The sequence below is a fragment of the Cupressus sempervirens genome, chromosome 7, assembly GCF_028749045.1.
Source record: "Cupressus sempervirens isolate cs-2001-9-10 chromosome 7, ASM2874904v1, whole genome shotgun sequence".
NCBI classification, from domain to species: domain Eukaryota; kingdom Viridiplantae; phylum Streptophyta; class Pinopsida; order Cupressales; family Cupressaceae; genus Cupressus; species Cupressus sempervirens.
The window spans coordinates 535,928,701-535,952,339 of NC_143124.1; the positions used below are offsets into that span (position 1 = coordinate 535,928,701).

Genomic DNA, 23,639 nt, shown 5'->3' on the forward strand with positions numbered 1-23,639 from the left:
GCCTTTGGTTTTGCACGGTTCTGAGTTGCAATTCTAAGTTCTCGCTTATGATCTTAGCCCAATCAAACCTTCTTTTCCCCTTTTCAATCTCATCAATGAAGAAGTACATCCAGTTTTCAAATTGCATCCCTTGAGCTAGGCCCATGAATCGGATGATAAGAACAACGAGATCTCCATATTCTGGTTTGAAATCTGCCATTGTGAACCTTGTTGATCTGCTAACACCTTTCTTTCCCTCGTGAATCCAATTCCGCTTTAGGTGCGTGAAATAGGCCTCTTGGTTATCTTGAAATGATTTGGTTGCCTGATCCATCATCACAACCGTCATACCCTTGTACTAGGGAATGTTGAATGTTTCTTCGATTTCTTGTTCACCAATGTTGGCCAACACTCTCTTCCCTTCACCAAAAATGATGGATTTACTATTTAGATCAAATCTGGATGCACACTCTATGATCAACTCTAGACACGGCAATGTAGGAGGAAAAGCTGCCGCATGTACAATTCCACTTTTGAATATCCTCTTTGCCAAAGGGGATTGTCCTTTCTTCAGTCTTTCCTTCATCTGTATCATGTCCATTGTATCGATATTGGTGTCAGTTATTCTCTTCATTTTCGAGAAGAAGGGCATTTTGGGCATCATATCCTCTTTGTCTTTCTTAGCGTTTGTCCGCTTGGGATTCTTAGTTGCACTAACTGTTACTAAAATTTTGCACACTTTTGAAATTTTAGTATGAAGGCAAAAAATGCATGTTTATTCATATTGTGCCAAAGAATATAAATGTCCTTGTATTCTTTATTTTCAAAAATACAACTAATATTTACGTAGAATGAAGTGAATATAAATGCTGGAAATGAAAATCTCACACAAGCTGTGAGTCTGACTACTACTTCTATACATATTGAAAATACGAAAAACATAGCATAAGGAAGTAGAGTCAGAGGTAACCAATCATTGCCTTTCAGCCTTTGACTGGTTATCTGTTCTTTGTTGCCGCTTTTGGTCCAACCCTCGATTTGATGGCTCCATGATGTTTTTCCTCCTACATGGGAAAAAGTGGGGTTAGATCTTAAACGATCTAAGCAATGACTGGTTATTACCAACTATGTACTCACACATGCTATATATTTCCTACTCTGAGTACATATAAAAACAACAGGAACAAATTCTAAGTGCTTCAGTGTTAAAAAGTCAAAAAAATATAATGTTAAAGGGACATATTATTTCTCTAATATGAAACCTTTCATTATAATCGAGCGTAAGCATATTGATCTCAAACACAGTACTCTGCAAATCACAGAAAGATAGTTTATGAGTGTCACGAGCCCGTGCTCAAACCTCATAGATGATATGCTACAGGGTACACAAAGGGCTACATCAAATAATAATGATTGACATTGTAGATTGCAGATGCATAACTCACTACCAGAAAGTATGAAAGATAACCAACAAGAGATACTTCAAGTAATGCTGAAAGTTAAGGCCTTCATTGCAAATTAGATCATGCTACAGGAAAATGTCTTTGAAAAGCCTCAAGATGCAGATGCAGATGTATTTTTAAGTATAGATAGCTACAGCACAAATGGTAAGACAAACACAAATCAGAATTGTAATCCTTCATTTGTTCATACTTTAGCTCTTCCTATAGGAAATCTAAGAGGAAAAGCGGGGGGGGGGGGGGGGGGGGTAATTCATTCGCTGTTGTGACAAGGGGGAAAGAGAGAGTTGGCTCAAATGTTTCACAAACCTCTCCAATGTTTGGTAGCTGAAAGCAAGCTTCATTTCCAATTAGAGGTCAAATCTATGAATGGTTTTCAAAGGTGAAAAGGATGTCATCATAATTTCCACTGTGAGAACTCACAAAATGGCTCCATGCTTATTAAAACTGAATTTATATAAAAACAGATAGCAAAGAATGCAATTGGGAGGAGAATGTGCAGCATTTCTTTCAAAAATGGACCTGAAAATCTAATGTCACTTTCAGTTTCATTAATTTAACTTATTATTTGCCTGAATGGTCAATGAAGCATACTTCCTGATTATAGGATTGCCATTTTCAATACTGCAATGGTGAATTTTTAAATGAACCTAATGAAAACAATTACCCCTAGAAAAGAAAAGCCCAGGCAAAATATTACAAAAGGAAAATGCTGATGGTTTTGAAGAGTGGCAAATATTTGAGGAGCATATTGGAGTTTTACAGAAAAATTCTTTTGAGGCATCAGGCTTTTTAGAACATATTAGTACAACCAAGTACATGACAAATTATCTCTAGTACACAGTTAGCATAAATGTTGACTGAAATGAGTCAGTTTTGAGAGAGCAATAAACTTCCTGTTCTCAGCATTAAATCTCAAGATCATGCTGTGCTGGTTTTCATCAACAATCTTCTTATTGGAGGGGCCCATGGAAATGTATGGAACTTCATTTATTTGTTCCCTATAAGAAGGCCTGCTGAGTTAGAATGGAACAATGATCATGAGATAAATGGGAAAATCTGGCTTACCTGAAGACAAATCAAATGGCACATATGGAGAGTGAAAACCCGAACAGCAAAAGAAGACAGTTATTTCAAGAATGAGCTTCATATTTACAGCCTAAAATAACCCCTGCAGGCTATAACTACTTCCAAGTACCAAAATCTTACTACTTCAAAGCCTAGACATTTCGTCAAGCAATTTGCAAACAAGTTCGAAACCACTGAAATAATTCCAACAGGATGATTGTTTCTTTAAACACCAAAATCTTAATACAAACAATGCTTAATCTGTGAAGGGGCACTAATCACTTGTTTTTCTGAGACTAAACTATAAAAGTAAAATCTTATAAATTAGCCAACTTAAAGGATTGTTTAGTCATTTCACTGAAAGTGCAGGAGTTTGCAATGATAATTCTGATCAACGTTTATTAACCTGGCAACAGCTCTTTACATTGCTTATGAAAATGAAGCTCCAGTCTACAATTAATGGAAGCGATACCAAAGGGGCCCCGAAATTTCTTACTCTTTGTGAAGTCCGCCGTTTGGAGTGCCGCCCTGTAGATGCTGTTGCGATTTGGAAATTCTTACGCGTGAAACGTGCACTGGATATCTTGTTGTACTGGAGTCGGGATAGCTTCTGATATAACCCGTTAGCAACAACTATGCCGCACTCACGAAGTAACAGGGTCCCGTTTGCCTTTAAAACTTGGAAATATTAACACCGGTAGTGAAGTGAGTCTTGTGCGCCCAGAATCGTTCGCGTTTAAAAAAATCAGTGCATCCGCCTCGCCAGTTTGAAGGGGTGATTACGAAATTGATCCGCAGCTTGCCGTCGAGCCCAACTTATGACCCACGGTATTTGCGTTATGCACAGATAAAGTTATAGTGCTTGAATTGCAGTCTGCAATTATTATTTCAGTGATCGCGGTGGAGGGCGTTCTTCCTAATATGCTCTGGTTATGGTACGAAACCCTCGATTTTATAACCCCCACGCTGCAACCGTTTGATTACTTCTGACTCACGTTTAAATAATCCTCAGACTTCCGCTCTTTCTGGATTGTAACAATTTGCCTTGCACTCCTTGTTAGCTTCAAACCTTGATAAAAACCAATTCTCTAATCCATCCACCATGAAATGGCTGATGACCATCTCCAATGTGCAACCCTTCGGAGGATATCTCACCACCTCAGTTATGCAGATCCAAGGGAGTTTTCGTTCCCAAAGATCTAATGGAAATTTGCAGACCAATAGCTACAAATTGCTCCAATTGTAATAGAAATTGAATCCACAAAACCGCCTGTCCAAATGGGTGCCTTATGTCCTCTATTTATTCACTTTGCTGAGAAGTTACTGGAAGTTTTCCAGAATCATCTCTTATGATGTACTTTAATTATTAAACTTTATAAAATTAAATAAATAACTTTATAAAGAGTACAACTTTAGAACAAGTAGGCCCCACTTACTGAATTATTATTCTCCGAGAGCAAAAATGTAATCATCTGAAAATAAAATGACTCTCTTTCCAAAATCATTTGCCTACGAGAGTCGATGATAGGCAAACTCCTTGTTAAAGTTATGTCTCTAGAAAGGGGACATGACAAATGTATGGAACTTCATTTAATTTGTTCCCTATAAGAAGGCCTGCTGAGTTAGAATGGAACAATGATCATGAGATAAATGGGAAAATCTGGCTTACCTGAAGACAAATCAAATGGCACATATGGAGAGTGAAAACCCGAACAGCAAAAGAAGACAGTTATTTCAAGAATGAGCTTCATATTTACAGCATGTATTTCAATGTAAAAACAGTCTAATGCAAATGTGAAATGCAAATATCTATGGTGGCTGTAAGGAATGCCAGCATAACCCCAGCTTTTATAAGAATGAGCAAATAATCTCATAACCAAGAAACCCTCAGCAAATGCAACAAGGGTCGCATATCAAGTAAATCTCAAAGTAGTAGCAGAAGTGTGCAAGCAAATCACAGAGATGGATCTGTTATTTCAAACCTAGAAAGTCCACCATGGTACCTTTTAAAGTTCATAGTCTCCATTCCAAACTCTCCATTCAAAATGGTGCCATAAATATAAAAGAGAAAGAGCAGAAAATCTGCTATGAAAATGCAAAGAAAACATGGCCAGATTTCCTCAGTTTTTGGAGCCACGAATGTCTGCTATATCAGGAAAAACATGCACAGCAAGTACCCAGAAAATGCAAAGATTAAATACCTGCTGTTTGAAGCCTAGAAAGTATATGAAGCGGCTTCAAAAACATCAAACAAAACCCTTGCATGACCTCTCATTGCAGCCAACAAAGTTCGAGGGCTTTAAATCTCATGGAAAGAAGAGAAATCTGCCATTTTATCTCAGCAAAAATGCCCAGCAAATGATGTAAATGGTAGTTGTAGATCAAAGAATAACCTACATTTGAGCCAAGAAGAAGAGGGAAAAATGCCCAGCTATCAAAAACGACCAGCAAATGTGAGAAATAAAACCAAAAAACGTGCCCAAAAATCTGCCATTTACCTTAGAAAAATGCCCAGCTATCAAAAACGACCAGCAGATTTGAGAAATAGAGCCATGAAAAGCACAAAAATCTTTTTTTCCAAGCCTCCAAACCCTCATTTTCTCCAGCTAGCTAGAGCTCTTGCAAGAGCAAATGAAATGGAAAAAATGAAATCCCTAATATTCCTTTCCTTTCTTCATTCACGTGAATGAGAAAAGACTTTGCTTTTCAATTTTATAATTTGCCAAGTCCATATACCTAACGTATATAGTGGAGAGGCTTATGTTTTGGTCTTTAATTTGTAAAGGTTTCCACTTTATGTTATTCAACATTAATATAAAATGATATTCATAAATCATTTTTATTAATGATTGATGTAAAAAAAAAAAAATTATTAGTTAATATAAAATAAAAATATTTCTTATTTTAAATATGTTTTAATTTCTATTTGATAAATCATTAATATTAATAATAAATATATTACTATCTTAATATTATTAAATTGATTTTATAATCAATTGAATAATATTAATATAGTTCATATTTATTATTAATAAACTTAGTAACAATAAAAACTAAATGTTAATGCTATTAAGTGATTTTATAATCATTTTAATAACATCAATGTAATTAGTATTTATTGTTATTAAGTTATTATGTTTTTTTTCTAATAGATACTAAAATATATGGAAAATAAATGTCTATTTTTATTTTATATTTAATTGGTAAATAGTTTTTGAATAACAGAGTTGGGACAAAATGCAGAAGGTGGATTGACATTCATATTATGCAGATATTTTCAGAGTGGGTGGCCATAATGATAGAAATAAGAAGGCATACTTGTTGAAGCATTGATTTTGAGGATTTTTTGAGATATTTTGAGGGTTAGGACTGCATTTATGAGGGGCAGTTATGATGATATTATCAGGCCATGCCTTTTGGGCCATTTTGTACACCTTTTGAAGTCTTTTCAAAGACTCAAGTTTGGCCTTAGAGGCTTAATCCGACCCAGCATTTATGGCTTTCAAAATGCAGTTGGATGGAGAGGGCATAAGTATGAGTTAAAGGCTCATTTTGTAAGAGGTTCTTCTTCTTCTTTGCCTTCTTGTTTTGTAAGTATTTTCAAACTTCTTGACAGGAGTAGAGATCTTTTTGTAACCCATTATTCAGAGAATATACAGATTTGCAGCACTTTGGGACAGGAATTTCAGCTGTGCCTTCTCTTTTTCTGTGTTTGTGTATCATATCGATGCCTTTTACAGGATTGTTTCAAGTCTTTTGTAGGTTGAAAGTTGTGTTATTGAGCAGTTTTTGAATTGTGAGTAATTTATTCTCCTTTTAAGGATTGCTATTTTAGCCTTCTTATCAGTTTGATGCAAGGATTCTGATTATTGAGTTGTGCATAGGAGCTTCCTTGTTACTGTCATCAAATGATGAGAAATCTGTCCCAAGAGGAAAATCGCCAAGGAATGGACAAAATCTGCCTTAAAATTAAGTCTCCAATCACCAAAATCTGCTCCCAAGGAAATTCGCCTAAGCATGGAGAGGAAGAAATGAAATGTGAGGAAGAAATGGAGAGAGGCCTCCTCTTATATCCAACTTCCTTCTCTCTCTAAGCCAGCCGACTTGGTCCTGGAGGAGAGAAAAAATAAAATTAAAACAAAATTAAGGCCCACAATTAAATACTTAGCTCAAAAAATTAATTTTGCCAAAAGGAGAATTGCACTTTTAAATTGCCATTTAGCTCCAAATTGCAAAAAGAAATTAAATGATGCCTTGGAGATGTGAAATATTTCCATTTAATGAATATTTAATAATTTATACATCATTAAAATTGGATTTTGGCTAACCAAAAGCCATTTTTCAATATTAAATTACCAATTTCATTAAAGGCAAAAAGTTTTCAAAGCAATTTAAATCTATTAAAGCCAATTTTTTGCAATTTTTTTTCCAAATCAATTTTGCTATGCCAATTAGAAATTTTTGACAAAAATAAAATAAAATTGTCTCTAGAGCCAAAATTGATTTTTGCAATTTAGCCCAATTTCAACAAAATTAAAATTTTCACCAAAGAAAAATTTGAGATTTTCCAAAACTTAAGTCTAGCAAAAAATTTTCTTTTGAAAGATTATTCAAATTTGCACAGTTATATCAGGATTTTCAAAAGAAAACATCTAAGTACAAATCTACAATTTTATCCTGCCAAATATTGCTCTTTAAAATTTTGTCCGGTCCTAAGGCTAGAATTGGTGGCTCTGGAAAATCAAGTGAAGCTGGGTGAAAATAAGCTAAGTCTCCCCACATTTGGCCTAAAGGTACCAAGGCATGAAATTTTCTAAACTCAAAATTTTCTTGGACAACCCAAAAGTTTGCCAAGGCAATTAAAAAAAACAAAAAAAAAAGAAGAAAGGGGGTCCTCAAAGAATTTGGGACGATGGTGTGAGAACCTCACAACAGTATGTGAAATAATTAATGTGAAGTCCTAACCATTTGATTAGGATAATAGTTAGGATAATAATAGTTAGTCTTTTGACTACAAGTCTATTGGAAACAATATTAGTACCTAGTCGATTAGACCAAGAGGGATATGGAAATCAACCAATATTCTCTCATTGGAAGTTTGGCATCTACAGACCTGCATATAAAATTGCATTCTCTCATTTGCATCAGTATTTCATATAATATACTAAATCGATTCCTTCAAGAGTATAAAGTTTGACAATAACCTGCGACAAATAAAAGCAGTACATTCGAATCTGCAAATTGTTAAATCTATGCCATTCTGATCAGAAGTTAAATTTACATTCATATGGTATCAGAGCCTTGTTAAGGAAGATCCAAATTAAACTTGAGAGATTAGATTATTCATCTTAATATTGTCATCACATTCCATTCACCGAAATGTCAAACATGATTAGACTTGAGGATCGTCTTAAAGGTGCAAACAACTTCACATTATAGAAATTGAGAACCATGATGATAATAAAGAGAACAAGTTAGATTCATTTCTAAAAGACAAAACCAAAGGATGAAGCATAAAAATCTCAATGGATTGAGAATAATGAAAAGTCCATGAAATTAATAGTAGATGCAGTTAGGGACCACATAGTACCTATATTGGAAAATAGGAAATTGTATACCTTATTTTCAAATCCCTTGAATACAAATTTGAAATAAATAACACTAACAGAACTCTTGCATTAAGGAGAAATGAATTACATAAGCATGAAAAAAGGAGTCTCTGTCAATGCATTCTTCATACACATTTGAAATAAATAACACTGACAGAACTCTTGCATTAAGGAGACAAATGAATCACATAAGCATGAACAAAGGAGAGTTTGTCAATGCATTCTTCATTAGAATAATAGAGTTGTGAGACCAACAATCAATTATTGGGTACAAATTTGATAGCAAAGAGTTATCTCTAATAGCATTAGGTTGGCTACCAAACTCATGGGAGTCATTCGTACAAGGCATAGCTGCACAATCAAAACTTCCAAAATTGGATAGGTTAAGCTCTGACTGCCTGCAAGAAGCTGTTAGACATATGTCAAAAGGAAAAAAAAAAAAACATATAGATAAGGAAATTCATGTCCTAAATACAAACTCTCATAACAAAGCTAAAAAGAACTACATAAGAAAAAGAAATTTTCATGGAAAGGGTTCATCCAGGAAGAGATGTTTCTCAAGTTCAATGCTTTAGATGTGATCAATATGGATATTGTGCTATCAAATGTCTTGAGAGGACATAGAAACAAGCATTCTTTGCTAAAGTTGGAAAACAAATATGGAAGATGATTCTAAGTTCTTATTATACACAGCGCTATCAAATCATGTATCAAACAAATTCAACACTTGGATGATTAATAGTAGGTCATCAAGACATATCATTGGATTTCGACAACATCTAGACACTGTGGTGGAAGAAACCGACAAAGAGGTGATGATTAGGAATGATTTTGCACATCCTGTAAAAGGGGTGGGAGCTTTAACCATCAAATTGTAATTAGGTATTGTTGTTGTGTGTTTTATGATCCACCAAATAGTAGAACAAAATATCGAAATATCTTATCCTCTCTTGAAAAAGTCTCGTGTATGCTAAGATTGCTAGAAGATCATACGATGACTCCAAGGTTCCTTCAATGTTAGGTCTTGACTATGGATAGGCTTGGTGGTTGATGTGATTTGCTAATGAGGGGCCGTATGTGTGTTTACTCAGATTTATCTCAAGACATACTAGACATGGGAACTATCTAAATGTTTTGCAATGAAGTACTTTTTGGATTTTCACGAAATATGCGAAAATGGCATGGTATAGGGTTTAGAGATTCTAGTTTATTCCTAAGGGAAATAATGACAATGGATAGTACTTTGGTGGAAAAATTCCTCAATTTACCAAGCTCGGCCCCGCTAAGTTATACTACAACTATGTGTGAACTGGTGCAATCTTCAAGGGTTAAATTCCTCAATTTACCAAGCTCGGCCCCGCTAAGTTATACTACAACTATGTGTGAACTAGTGCAATCTTCAAGGGTTATGCCAAAGATCTTCATACCACCACATACACCATCATAAAGAACAATATATATGAATGATTGAAGTTAAACATATGCATGAAATGGGTTCAGGCTAATTTTGCACAATGATTTAGAATCACTAAAACATCAAAAGTATGAAGCAAAGGAATTCATCAATACACCATCACATTCTCCATTGCAATCACAACACTCTAACTAGAATAAACTAATTTTGAATGAGGGAATTTAAGAGAACAAGCAAGCACCAAGAAACATCAAGTATTCACCAAGCTTCAATGAAAACTCTATTATCTCACTAGCTCATAGCAACAATCTTAGAAAATCCTAATCCTCCCTTTTACAGATGAAAAGTGAGGCCTTTATATAGGTCCTCGATTACAATGGGTGGCCCAGATTATCACAATAATTGGTGGCCCAGATTGTGCCACATCAGCCCTAATTAGGGTTAGGGCAAAGAAAAGGAATTCTACATCAATGCAATAAGGAATCCACTTCTATAGTGGGTGACAATGCCCACTATGCATGCTCGTTTAGGAAGGGAGTGGAGTGCAATAAATGACCACTAAGAACACCCACTATGCATTAAATGCACCTATCCTTGATTCCCCCGCTTGAAGGTATGGAATCGATCCAACACTGTCTCCAACTGTTCTGTACTGATGCTTGGCGCCGATTCTAGAATTGCAATTGCTCTTTTTGCTTTTCCCAAGCTTTCCTCCCAATCTAGTAGCAAGTCTTGAGTGGTGTGCATTGTATTCGAGAAGATGGAGAAGTTCTCAAAATGAACTTAGCATAGGAATGAATCAAGGTGCGATCCTGGGTAACCAAACCATAGTGCCAGTAGTCACAAGCAACCCCATCTAAATGCAATATGGCAAACTATATAGCCTCTCTCTCTGGCATGTGTCATATGTTACAAGATTCAAGAAGAGTTGGCAGATTAATGGATTTCCGGATGATTGATTGATTAACAGAGGAACAAATGTGTTCCTTATAAAGAATTACAAGGACGTTGTTTTTAAAAGAAACAACGTAGACTGAAGACGGAATTAGAAACAAAACTAGAGACAGGATAGGAAACATTCCTATCTGGACTGAAGAAAAAAGAGATGGGATAGGAAACATTCCTATCTAGACTGAAAGATGGACTACAGACAAGTAGTTGACTATTATAGAAAGTATAAGATATTATCTTAATACCCTCCCTTAATGGTCAACGTACGGATGTCGGAACATTCTGTGATAACTGAGACCCTCCCTGGATCTACAGAATGCTGAAATCAAGAAGCTTTGCCAGAAGAGTGCTATGACTCAAAATAAGTTGCAATTACAAAACTTTGTTTTTGTGGAAAAAATGGTAAAACCCAGAATCTCACACAACCTTGCGTATTACAGACAACTTGAAATGATTTTTGAGGAGAAAATCAACAAACCCAGAATCTCACGCAACCTTGCGTATTATAGACAATTTGAAATGATTTTTGAGGAGAAAATCAACAAACCCAGAATCTTACGCAACCTTGCATATTATAGACAACTTGAAATGATTTTTGAGGAGAAAATCAACAAATCCAGAATCTCACGCAACCTTGCGTATTATAGACAACTTGAAATGATTTTTGAGGAGAAAATCAACAAACTCATGGAAAACAAAAACAAATTCAGAAGGCGTAAAATGCAGCTTCGCCTTGATCAGGAAGCTCGACAACTTGTGTTGTTGGCTGGGAAGCATTTTGCCTTGCTTGGGCAGCCAAACGTTTACGGCACTCGAATTTCATATGGCCGAACTTGTGACAGTAATTACACTGTACATTTTGCTTCATAGAGCCATCCAAGGATTGAGCAGAAGGTTGATGCTGGGAAGGCTGAGAAGACTGATGGTTGCCAATGTTCTGTTGAAAGGATTTTGCTGCAAAGGCTTGCTCAGTGGAGGTGGAACTGGAGCTGCTACCAAACTGTTGTTTCCACCAATATTGCTGAAGCAGCAGGGTGCAGAGATCAGTGAACTTTAGATCAACACCAGTAGATGTGATGTTGAGAGTCTCAATAAAATGCTCATAGGATTTTGGTAAACTCCGAAGAGTGATTACCACAATATCCTCTTCGTCCATCTTGCAACCGATGGCAAGTAACTGATCACGGATTTCTTGAATCCGATTCAGGTGTGCCTGGAGCGAGGTGCGCTCATCCATGACAATAGAAAACAGAGTGTTTTTCAGAAAGAAGGCTCTGCTCTTGTCGGAAGTCTCATGAAGACCTTTTAGATGTGTCCAGATTTCGGCAGCTGTCTTGCCGGATGGAATCTGAGAAAGCTGGTCATCAGCTACGGATAGTTTGAGAAGCATTATTGCCTCTCGATTGTTCAGATCCCATGTATCTTGATCAGGACTCGGAGAAGTCGGACGCTGCATAACACCCAGAACAAGTTGAGCGGTGTTGCGATATTCGAAGATTGTGATGATGCGCTGCTTCCAGATTCCATAATTGCGACCATTGAATTATGTTCGAGCAGAATATTTGTCAGAGATGCCATGGGACGTTTTTCAATGAAAATTGTGAAAATCTGTGAAGGCATGTTCTTCGAGGCAAAAATACGAAAGACCTAGAAGAATCAGAGAATGACCCAGAAAAGAGCTCAAAAACCCAAAAGGAATCTGCTGTCGTTTTTTGGATTCGTTGGCTCAAAAATCGAGGCACAAAAATTGAGGCACCCAGAAAAAACGGACGACAACCCAGTTGAGCTCTCGAAAAACCCACCAAGAATCTGCAAACAAAATATTTTTTCGACCCCAAAAATTAGGGTTTCGAAAAAAAAGGCCTTGGCTGAAAAAAGCTTGAAAAAACTTCAGATTTCTTGATAAAAATGGTCGTTTTTGTTACAGAGTTCTATTAGAGGTAGAGGCCGCACTAAAGATTGGAGTTTTAACTCCACAAATGGTCGAGATTGCAGTTTGTTGGTCATAAAAAAAATTTGCATAAAAAACGCCAAAAAAGACCTCCAAAAATCGCGAGTTTATAGATGGATATGGCGCGATTTGCAGATGCAGGCAAACAAAAAAGGAAATACGCAACTTCCCGTCTTGATTTGTAGAGAAAAAAGGATATCAGGTGCGGGCGGAAATACTAGTTACAAGCTGAAAACCAGATGCAAGCAGAAATGAAGACCAGGCGCAAGCACGAACAGAATGCCAAGTGTGGGCAGGTATGAAGACAAGTCACGATAATAACAAGATCGTGATTAGAACCCTAGACGCAAGCATGAGCAGATAAAAACAACTTTCGTTTTGCATGGATGCGATTTTCAGATTCATAAACCCTAGCTGAAAAACTTAGATGGGCACAGATAAATTTTTCGAAAAATTCCTTATCATGGCTCTGATACCATGTTACAAGATTCAAGAAGAGTTGGTAGATTAACGGATTTCCGGATGATTGATTGATTAGCAGAGGAACAAATGTGTTCCTTATAAAGAATTACAAGGACTTTGTTTCTAAAAGAAACAACGTAGACTGAAGACGGAATTAGAAACAAAACTAGAGACAGGATAGGAAACATTCTTATTTGGACTGAAGAAAAAAGAGACGGGATAGGAAACATTCCTATCTAGACTGAAAGACGGATTACAGACAAGTAGTTGACTATTATAAAAAGTATAAGATATTATCTTAATAACATAAGGATAAATAAATGTCTAGCTTGTGTACCCAAGCTTGTGCACTCAAATCACTAGTGCCATCATAAGTAGCCAATGAAATCTTCCCAGTAGCTCTACAGAGATCATTGTTCTGCTATGGTCTTTAGCCTCTGTCTCCTTTGAACCTAGCAATAGCCTTGTGCTGTGAACAATACTAGGGAAGAGGGAAAACATCCCTAACTTCTAGGGGTAGAGCTCTCTACTCAATTGTGGCTGCCACGATGGATTTGCGGAATCTCATCTCAGGTGGATTAACTTGTGCTAGCCACTCACTAGGTAAAAACTATGGAAGCAAGGGTCTATCGGTAGTAGGTATACGGGGTCATTCTTGTCTTTGGGAATGAAGCGAGCTCCCAACCGACACATGGGATCTATGACTTCTAGCAACTGATACAAATTTGCTGCCTCCCTGCCTTCCTCTTCACCTATCCAACTCCATTCATTCCAAATTTTCCTATAACCTCTCAAGCGTCTGGACTATTATAGGTTGAGTATTGATGAGAGTCCTCATCAGTGGTGTTCTATCTATTTCTTCCCTCTTCATCTGCCATAGTATTTCCCTGTTCAGTTCCAAAACCTCATTCAGGTTGAGCTCTCTTGCATGTGTAAAGTCTGTGTATCTCAGCTCTTGGATGCATAGACTTGTAATCAAATCCACAGGCCAGCAAGATTTGGTTTCGATACCACTAAAATATCCCAAATGGATATTTTCTCTACTATTGCTACAATTTTTAATTATATAAATTATATTTTCTTGTAGATTTTCTATGATCGTATAGAGCTAGATAGAAGTTGCAGATTAATGTTGTTTCTTATTGTATTTTTCAAAATATAGGTATTACAACGAACAAATAATAGTAACTTATGAAATAGAAGTGATAAAAAATCATATGCAACAATTCATACTAATCTGGAAATGATTCTAAACCGTATCAGCAGAGTGTGATTTATTCCAGAATAGTCCTAATATAGATGTACTTCAAACAAGGTTGACGCTAGCTAAAGATGGGAACCAGCTATAGCCAAACAAGTTCAAATGATAAAGCCCAAGCTATTGCAATAAAGCAACTCGAGTCTGCTGCAATAAAACACCCCAGAATTCCTCACGTGAGTTGCTGCAAGGAAACACCAAGCTGAACCAAATTGGCCACCTTCCCTAAAAATCCACTGCTTGCAAAGTGTGAATGCAATAATAGAAATCAATCCTTTGCCTTGATCAAACTGTATGCATAAGGACCTTCGAACCTGCTCTTGTTAAGGGTTGCATCCCAACAAATCTGCTCTCAGCACTAGGGTTTGTGTCCTAAGTGAGGAATGCTCTTCCAAAGCAATGGTGCCCAAAAGAGGTTGACAAAATGATAAAGATTCTCACCTTTAGGTTGCCTTCTCCTTATATCCCATCTCCAAGGCAATTCGAACCCTAAAAGAACTCTAAATTGAAATTAATTTGAACTTTATAATATAATATTATTTTCCCAATAAAATTGTCCAAACAAAATGAAATCATTACTTTATTAATGACAAATAGCTCCACGCATCAAATAGGTCTTGGTAAGTGATAATCAAGTAGTAGAGACTAAGCTCTTTCCAACGAGATATCATACAGGCAAATCGATCCAGATGGAGCCAGAAAACTCCTTATTACTCCAAAATGGTTGAACTCTTAGCCTTAAATATATTAAAATATTTCCCAAGTAGCCAAGGAACAACCCAAACACCTCCAAAACATGAAATTGAGTTTGTCACCTGCCTGTGATTGATGTCGGACAATCTGGGCCAACTAGCAATCTCACCCTCAAATCTAGGGATACTCCTAAAAAATAGGGAACACACCCAGATCTCCTGAAATTGAGACCAGGGGGTGATCTCATAGAACCTCAACTCTGAAAACGTCACAACCTCTTATAAGTAGGAATATCTTCCTAGAATCAAGGAACTACTCTCAACTATTCTACTATTGCCTGTAATACCAAATTTGGATGCTGAAAATCCTAATTGAGTCCCTAATCACCACTGCTAACCTAAGAGACTCCATAATAGGCTAACTCTTATGTCACTTCTAGATAGAGCTAAAGAGGGGACATGATAGGAAGGATAAGCTGTACAATGCAAGGAGGGAGTCCGTACGGTGATGGGGAAGGGGAAGTATGGCTTGCAAAACAAGAAGGTTGTACAGTGGTATTGGATGGGTGGTCGTACAATATTCAATGCAGAGGGATGCCCACCAAATGGATTGGGGGGCCATACCATATGGGTGGTCATACAGTAAGCACAAAGGTTGTATGGTATGGAGGAGATGTCCGTATAGAAGAAATGGAGTGTGCTTGGTGAGGGAAGCATGGTGGTATTGCCTGATAGTCATACGATATGGACAAGATGGAGGCCAAAGGGGGTAATATAGGGGAAGATGATGGTGGGATACTTGCAGAGGTCATACGTCCGTACGGTGGTACAAGCAACAGGATGTACAGTGAAGTTAAGGTGATTAGGGCAAGGGGGGAATGCAAAGAAATGTCATTTGAAATGCAAATGCAATATATATTAAAATTTAAACATAATAACTTGCAGAAGGTAGAGACCAAATAGATACACAATTGTACCAAATAGTAATGATATTTCACATACAAACTATGCTCCAATTTGCTAGATCTGAGCCGAGAAGTACACAATGTAATAGGGTGAGGGTTGAGTCCCACTGAAATCGGAAAGCCAAGTAGGGAAGTTCTTTCACTTCCGAAATAGCGAACAACATAGAATTCCAATGGAAATTTGCAGTACAAGAAATAATCCAAATCACATACCAACTACTACCTAAAAGTCGCGCTTAAATACCCGTCGGGGAAACCTTACCAAGTGTGTACAAAGATAGCCGACGGCAACACTTATGGAACAATTAAATAAAAATGGTTCTGAGATATACTAAATCAATTGGAACCACAAATACACATATTATTACTTTGGACCCAATCTTAATTAATTAAAGTAACTAGTTAAAGGTCCTTTTGTTATATTATTTAAATTTTGGGACCAGTTAATTATTTAATTAAATTAGATTATTACATTTAAATTTGGGGACATGACAATGCAATCAATTGACTTGGACAAAAAACGTGCATCTTATTAGAAATCTTTTGTAACATGCTTCATGGCTTGAATTAAATAGCATCATGATAAATTATAAATTTAATATTCTTAGGATTCTTGTGTCTTAACAAACTCCAAGTTGGTTCTAATTCAAGTCATTCTCAAGAATCAAATAACATCATTCTTGAAAGGCATATGAGGAGCATACCTTCTTTCCATTGAATGGATCAAAGAGACTTCCAATATATAGAATGACCATATGTTAAACCTTATGAAAAATGAATCTCAGTCATCATGGCACATATTCTTAATGAGAAACAAGTAGAATATGTTTTCAAAGTCTTATATATCGTGTTTCCATAGGGATATTGGATTTTATTATTTTATGAATGTACGAAATATTTTGAATCCGATAAATTTCTCACTCTAAAAATAGTTTCACTGTAGAGTTCTATTTGTTCTCTTTTGCAAATGAATATTTCTAGCTTAAAGTTTGATTCCTCAAAAAGATTTTTATTCCTGCAGGAGTGGATCAAGAAATATCCTATAAGAAGATATGGGGTAAATGTACCGGCAATACAAGAAGCTTGGAACATTCTTTATAGGACACTATACAATTGTACTGATGGAGGATATGTAAGTTTCATGCATCTTTATTAGTTTACTGATAATCAGTACTTACCATTGTTTAAACATAATCAAGGTGGTAAGTAAATAGCTTATAATTTATTAAGGAACTCTACTTCTCTGAATTGACAGTCACATCTTTATGCATTCATTTGTTTAATATCAAATTCCATATTTGTTGGAGATTAATGTTCACTGTTCATGAAATCAACTCGTTGCAGTTTAGTATATGTGATTGTAGTCATTTCAAAACTAACCCCAGCTACATTTTATTCAATTTTTCATATGGTAATCAGGTTCCACAGTCAGAACAAAAACCTAATTGCGTAAATAAAACATATAATGGAAATATTATAAGTAAACAGTTTTAGTTGAATTCAACATCTATATCGATCTCTTATAAGTGGAAAATAATTTTATATAAAATTCAAATATTCTTAGTGAAATTTAGTTGAATTCAAGATTTATATCTATCGCTTATAACTGGAAATTAACTTTATTTTATGATTATAAACATTGAGATCGATATTGACATCTATTGACATCAAAGTAACAAGAATCGGAATCGGATTGGAATCGGCAAGGCCGAATCAAATCGTGAATCGGCCATGAATCGGAATCGAATCGGCCATGAATCGGAAAATTTAAAAAACCCTTGAAATTTAGTGAGTAACTTATTTCATAAACCCTTTATCGCTGATTCGATTCACTGATTCACAAAAAATCGTTTGGCTTGAATCGAATCGCCAAATCGCGTGAATCGCATGAATCGCCGTGATTCTTGGAACTATGATTGACATTCTAGCAGTTCTGGACATGCTGAATCAAGCATCCAGTCTATGTAAGCTTATATATATATCGTAACATCCTCTTATATTACACAAAATTAACAAAATCCAAGTGCTGTTCAAAATTAATTATAATGCCTTATAATAAACCCATATGTTGAATACTGTATCCTTGGTTAATTAAGGGAATCAACTAAATTTCATACATACATGTCTTCCAGTTTTATATATCCAAGCATATGCATATTTGAATAACCAAAAATATGAAGAGAGAAACAATGGAACAAGATCCAGCATAGTAGCAGTTTAATCAAAGGCCATTTTTCTTTTCTTGACAAATGAAACTGTGAATTTTCAGACTTTTATATCTTAGTATACTTGAGGGAATAAAATATAAGTTGATTTCATACTTATTTTAAATTAGTTCAAATTCTTTTCTTCTCTTCCTCTTTTCAGTTCATTAGGTTCATGTATATTCCTCGTGAATGGAATAGAACTGCTGATTGTTTAGCCAAATGGGCATCTAGTCATGATCCGGGTTGGAATATTAGGGATAGGAGGCACCTGTCCTTTGAGATTGTGCAAGAATTTGATGATCTTGTTGCTCAGGATCGAGCTCCTTGTTGAGCTCTCCTTGTTGTATTTCTTTCTGTCTTAATAAATTTTTACCCCTCTTTTTGCAAAAATTAGTTTGGTTTTCCAATGTAAAATGTCAAAATGCCATTTCCGAAACACATATATAATTGGATTGTTCTCTTCATTGCTTCCACATCATGTACTCCTGAATATCCTTATTTGTTTCACAATAAGATCCTGAACTGAATCTTGATGGATTTCCTCCCCCTTCCCAATATGGCTATTAAAATTTTATTAAACTGGTTCAAGAAGTTGCCCATCAGAAGAATGAGTTTCATTTATTTGTTTTTCTCCCCCTTATGCTCCCAATGAATTTATCTAGCATTCCCCCTCCCCCTCCCCTGCCATCTCTTATGCCCTTGCAAACATACAAGCGAAAGTTTTCTGATAGCTCCTCCCTCCTAGAGTTGTTTAAGGAGGCTTGGAGGTTGGAAACAGAATCAGTCACATGCAATCTTTGCAAGGTATCTCTGACAAGCTCTCCTCGGTGGTGGCTGAAAACAAAGACCTTAGGAAGAGCTCCTTAACAAAACCATGAAACAAGTAACAGTTAAAGTTTTCAACATCTTCGAACTGAAAGCCAAACAGACTGAACTTAACAGCAAGCAAGACTCCTTCAAAAGTGAAACCGAAAAAAAACTGAAATCGTGGTCCTCTATTTGTGACAATAGCACTCCACCCCTCACGAGCATTGAGGAGCTTGTTCATTCCAATCTTGTTGAGGAACAAACCAAGAGATTGCAAGAACTCAACCTCAAAGTTCAAGGTCTTCCTTCATTTTTCCCTAATCCCCTGACTGTGAGGTATTCCTTTCTCAATGATCAACCTGGCATAAGCCATATCACTCTCGATAGGGCCTAGGGCACCTATGACTCTATCATTTTACTTCACTTTCTTTGCTGATCTGCGTCATGCTCTCAAGGCTAGGAGGAAGTTGTTTCTCTTATGTGCAAAGATTTTTCTTGATGAAGATCTCACCAAATCACAAGTCACTGAACTAAAACATTCTAGAGAACTTGTCATTGCTGCGAGGCACAATGGAAAATGGGTAGTTATCATTTTGCTTAAAGAAGTTATCAAGGATTCATTTCCCCCTTTGTGTGACGATCATGACCCCATACAAAAGATGGAGAAAAAGGACATAGTTTTGCAAGTCAGTTACTAGAATGGTAACATAACTTTCTAGACTTAGGTAGCCTTCACAATGCTCTAGGTCCATCCAATCTCTTCCTCACAGAGACTCATGAAATCCTTGCGTGTCGTCTTTCTGGTATCACATGTTTTCGCTGGTCGTTTTCTTATAGACGTGAGTCTAGGAGCTCTGGTGGGTTTGTCTACCTTGTCAGTGATCATATTCAAGGCTAGACTTTGGTTTTTTTTGGACACTTTGGCTATATTCTTGTGGGTCTGGATTTGTCATATTGTCCCCGCCTCTTCCCTCCAACCTCTTATTTGTATTGTCCATACTGGTCCCGACAGTGATCCCTACACCAATTTATATAATAGCATCTCTTAGTTTTTTGTCATCAGGGATGTTCTCATTCTCAGTGATTTCAATGCATGGACAAGAGTACTTCAGACTCCCCTCTAAAACTAGGTTGCAGACATTGTGCATTCAGGACACATCCTGTTGATTTGGGGCTCCCATCTTCACCTTGACTCCCATCACCAATGTTGGGTTGTGCGTCACCTTGGTCGCTTGCTCCAGACTTTTGAGCCGCTTATCAATCATCTTTGTTTTTTTATCATTTGGTCGATTGCTTTATAAAGCAGTAAAAGCTTGTTTTTCACCACCCACGAGAAATGTGGCATAAAAGAAAGTCCCCTTTCTAGAAGTTTCTAACTTTATTTCTTTATTAATTTTCCTCACACATTTTAGTTAAATGATAAAATAATGCCCAATAGAGGAAAGTCGATCCAAGCTGGAACTCTCCAAATTTGTCAAAGTCCATAATCCTCTTTCATCCAAACAAACGTTCACATTTTAAATCCATCTATATAAGGTGGGAAAATAGATTGGAGTAAGGACAACTATCCTCATACTTAGAAGAAACTTCATTCATCAAGATACTTAGAAGAAATTTCGTTCATCTCATGCCTTCCAAGGGAAAAAGCAGTCCAAGTTGGGACAGCCTTGACACTCAGAAAACTTTCACAAAAATTCTCTTGGAGGGAAATTTGACCTTAACAGGGACAATTCCCACACTTTGAAAAAATCCTTGCATCTTGTACCTTAAAGATGAAATTTGTCCCTAGTACATATAATTCTCATACCTAGAAAAAAAATCATATTCCAAACTCCTCTTGAGGGGAAAAAACCCTGGTCTAAACATTTGCAACACTTAGAAAACATTTCACATTCCATACTTGCTCCAAGGGAAAATTGACTCAGGTTGGGACAAATTTGACACTTAATTTTTTTTTTGGATTTTATGGTTGCCATCCAAAGAAAAACAACCCTAGTCTAGACAATTTCCAAACTTCGAAAAAATTTCAAGTTCCATACTTAGAAGAATTCCAAGCCCGCTCTTGGGAGAGAATCAACCCTTGTAAAAATTTCAAGTAAACATTGTCGAAAGTGGTGGAAATTCATGGTATGCTTGGATTTTGACATCCAACATTTAGAATTTTTTCTCAATGGCCAAAATAAGAAGGGAAATTCATACCAAGTCCAACTTTTGAACAAAATATGAAGGAAAATTCATGTATAGTCCAGATTTTGTGTATTTATATAAAGAAAATTTGATTGTTCTTAGGATTTTAGCCATTTAGAGCGTTAAAAAATTAATATTTATAAGGATTTTAAGGTCCTTATGCATTGAATGTGCTGTTATATTGAATTTCAGACAAATTGACTCGCCAAAATTTAAATACACTTAGGATTTTACATTCAACCCATTATAACATGACCCCAAAATACTTCAGTTTTAACATTCCCACTTTAAAATCACAACTTGGCCATTTGATTTCCTTGGCACCCCTTAGTCTTTTAAAGCTCTATACTGCTCAATGCAATGCCAAAAATTGCCAAACCTAACGACTACGAGCAAAAGAGGGGAACCACATTTGCAATGTGATGATGATGTAAAAAGCTCATAACAAGTTCCTACTTATCTAACCTCATTAGTCACATGTTTTGCATGGGGTTTCCCTTTCTTGGTCACACCACATCATTCATTTGATTCATTAGGCAGGCCTGCCCCTTATATCCAACAATTATAGGACCATCATGGTTGGCTACACTTTCTCCAAACTTTATACCACAGTTCTTGACACTCTCATTTCCAAGGAGTTGGACTAGCATCACATTTGTACTAGGGAACAAGTTTGTTAAAGGTGGGATCATAAAACCATGAACCATATTCAGACTCTAGTGGCTATTACTGAGGAAATTCGTCATCTCTCCTTGAAGTTTTACTTTGTTTTGTGAATATCTAGAAATATTGATTTTGTCTCAAGCAGGCCCCTTTTTTAGAGACTTCATTATATTGGTATTTCAGATATCCTTACTATAATATCTTTTGAAACTTTTTGAGATGGTTTTGGGTTGGCTTGAGACTCCTTGCAAATTCTTTGACGTCATTAGGAGCATAGTTTGCATATTCGGACTTGGAGAGTACTTGACAAGCGCAAAAGTTTCAACTCGGCAAAATCTTGGAGAAAACTCAACAAAAACTTGGCAACTTAGAAAGAACTAAATATTAAATTCTCCTACAAAAATATATTTCTTTTGTAAAATTCAATCACCAAATGTAATAATTTAAAAATGGACCTCTTGAAAGAAAAAATGCTTAGTTTTGTAGCAAAAACAGCATGTGAAAAACACATTTTAACCATCATTTTACTTGCATTGACATTTTTACCCCTAGTTTTTGTGTCTATAAAAACGCTAGAGTTAAACTTGAGACTACTTGCCCAACAAAAAGATGGAGAGTACTCAACAACTCGAGGAGTACTCAAAAAGTTTGCAAACTATGATTAGGAGCACCATTGGTCCTAAGCAAGGCTGACCCTTGTCTCCTATTTTGTTCAATATCTGCATTGATGAGTTGGAGGTGTTTGTTCCAGTTTTACGCGGCTTGGACTTGTCTCTAACTCAGATTGTCAAAATTGGGCTTGGACTTGGACTTGGCAATCAGACTTAGCAAGGACTCGGAAAATTGAAATTCCCATGAACTTCAAAGATTTTAAAGGACTTAAAGATTTTTTTATGCATCTTTTAGTCAATTAACATCAAATACACAATAATTGAGATAAATACAAGCTACTTAACACACACAATTTTCCATAGATCACTTAAGCATAAAAGTGAATTTCTAAAGGAAAAAAACTGAATAACATAATATAAAGTTAAACATAGTGTCACTGTCAAATGTCTACAATATTCATAGATTATGAAATCCATGGAATCAAAAGTTCAAAAATTTTATCAAAATAATAGCTAGAATGTAGAAGACTAAGGCTCATAGTAGCCTATGTCCTCCTACGAATACACCTATGATAAGTCATGGAAGACTCTAGAGGCATCTTCTCTCCCTATGTCTGAGGCTTAACCTTAGGGGCATCCTCATCCTCACCTACATAATCTTCATCACCAGACTCAGATCCATCACTCCTAGCCACAAGGTCCTACACTCAGTCTCCTTGCATGGTAGCCTCCTTGACTGTCATCGCTATTGCCTTTGCCTCCCAATCCACTTGATAAATCCACTCCATGTCTTCATCACTGAAGATAGAATTAGCAAACTTTGTGTTCCACTTTACATGTGGATCAACAGGCTCTAATACAATTGGTGATGTATCAGTGCCCTAGATTTGTCTATGGCGAAGGCGAAGGTTGTAGTGGACAAAAACGAGATCATTCAATTTTTCCACAAACAATGGAAATGCAACTAAGTTTGTAGAAGCCTCCTCTAAATGCTTCCTTTAGCTTCTCTCAATGCTTAAGTGCAATTTGCAAAGTTTCACAATCAATCAGCAATCGAAATGGGAGAGCTAACCGGTTTGCTAATTTCTCTCGCAAAACCCCAATACTCTTCTCTAACTCTTTTCTCTATAACACAAGCATTAGAAAAGGATGAAATGATCTTTTTAGGTCAAATAGATGTTATACAAAGCACAAAAAATTCACTTAACCCATTTATTTTATATTTTTTGCACTTTATGAGTCCTACTACCAGCGAGAGTCTAGAGCTCAGGACTTAACGAGTCCAGAGAGTCCTTGGACTCAGTGAGTCCATGGTGACTTTGCTAGGACTTTGTCTAGTTCGAGGCTAGAGGCAA

General features: G+C 36.3%; 1 protein-coding gene across 3 annotated transcripts in view; it reads left to right on the plus strand.

The window, feature by feature from the left end:
• The window catches only part of LOC149547872 (alpha-N-acetylglucosaminidase-like), a 289,389-nt gene that overhangs the window by 246,854 nt on the left and 18,896 nt on the right, over positions 1-23,639 (plus strand). For 2 of the 3 annotated variants that reach the window (XM_089791923.1, XM_089791921.1), the window contains exon 15: positions 16,831-16,941. The exons of the other annotated variant lie outside the window; for it this stretch is intronic. In XM_089791923.1, coding sequence (XP_089648049.1) covers positions 16,831-16,941 — 111 coding nt within the window. The remainder of the gene's footprint in view (positions 1-16,830; positions 16,942-23,639) is intronic. 3 annotated transcript variants of the gene reach the window in all.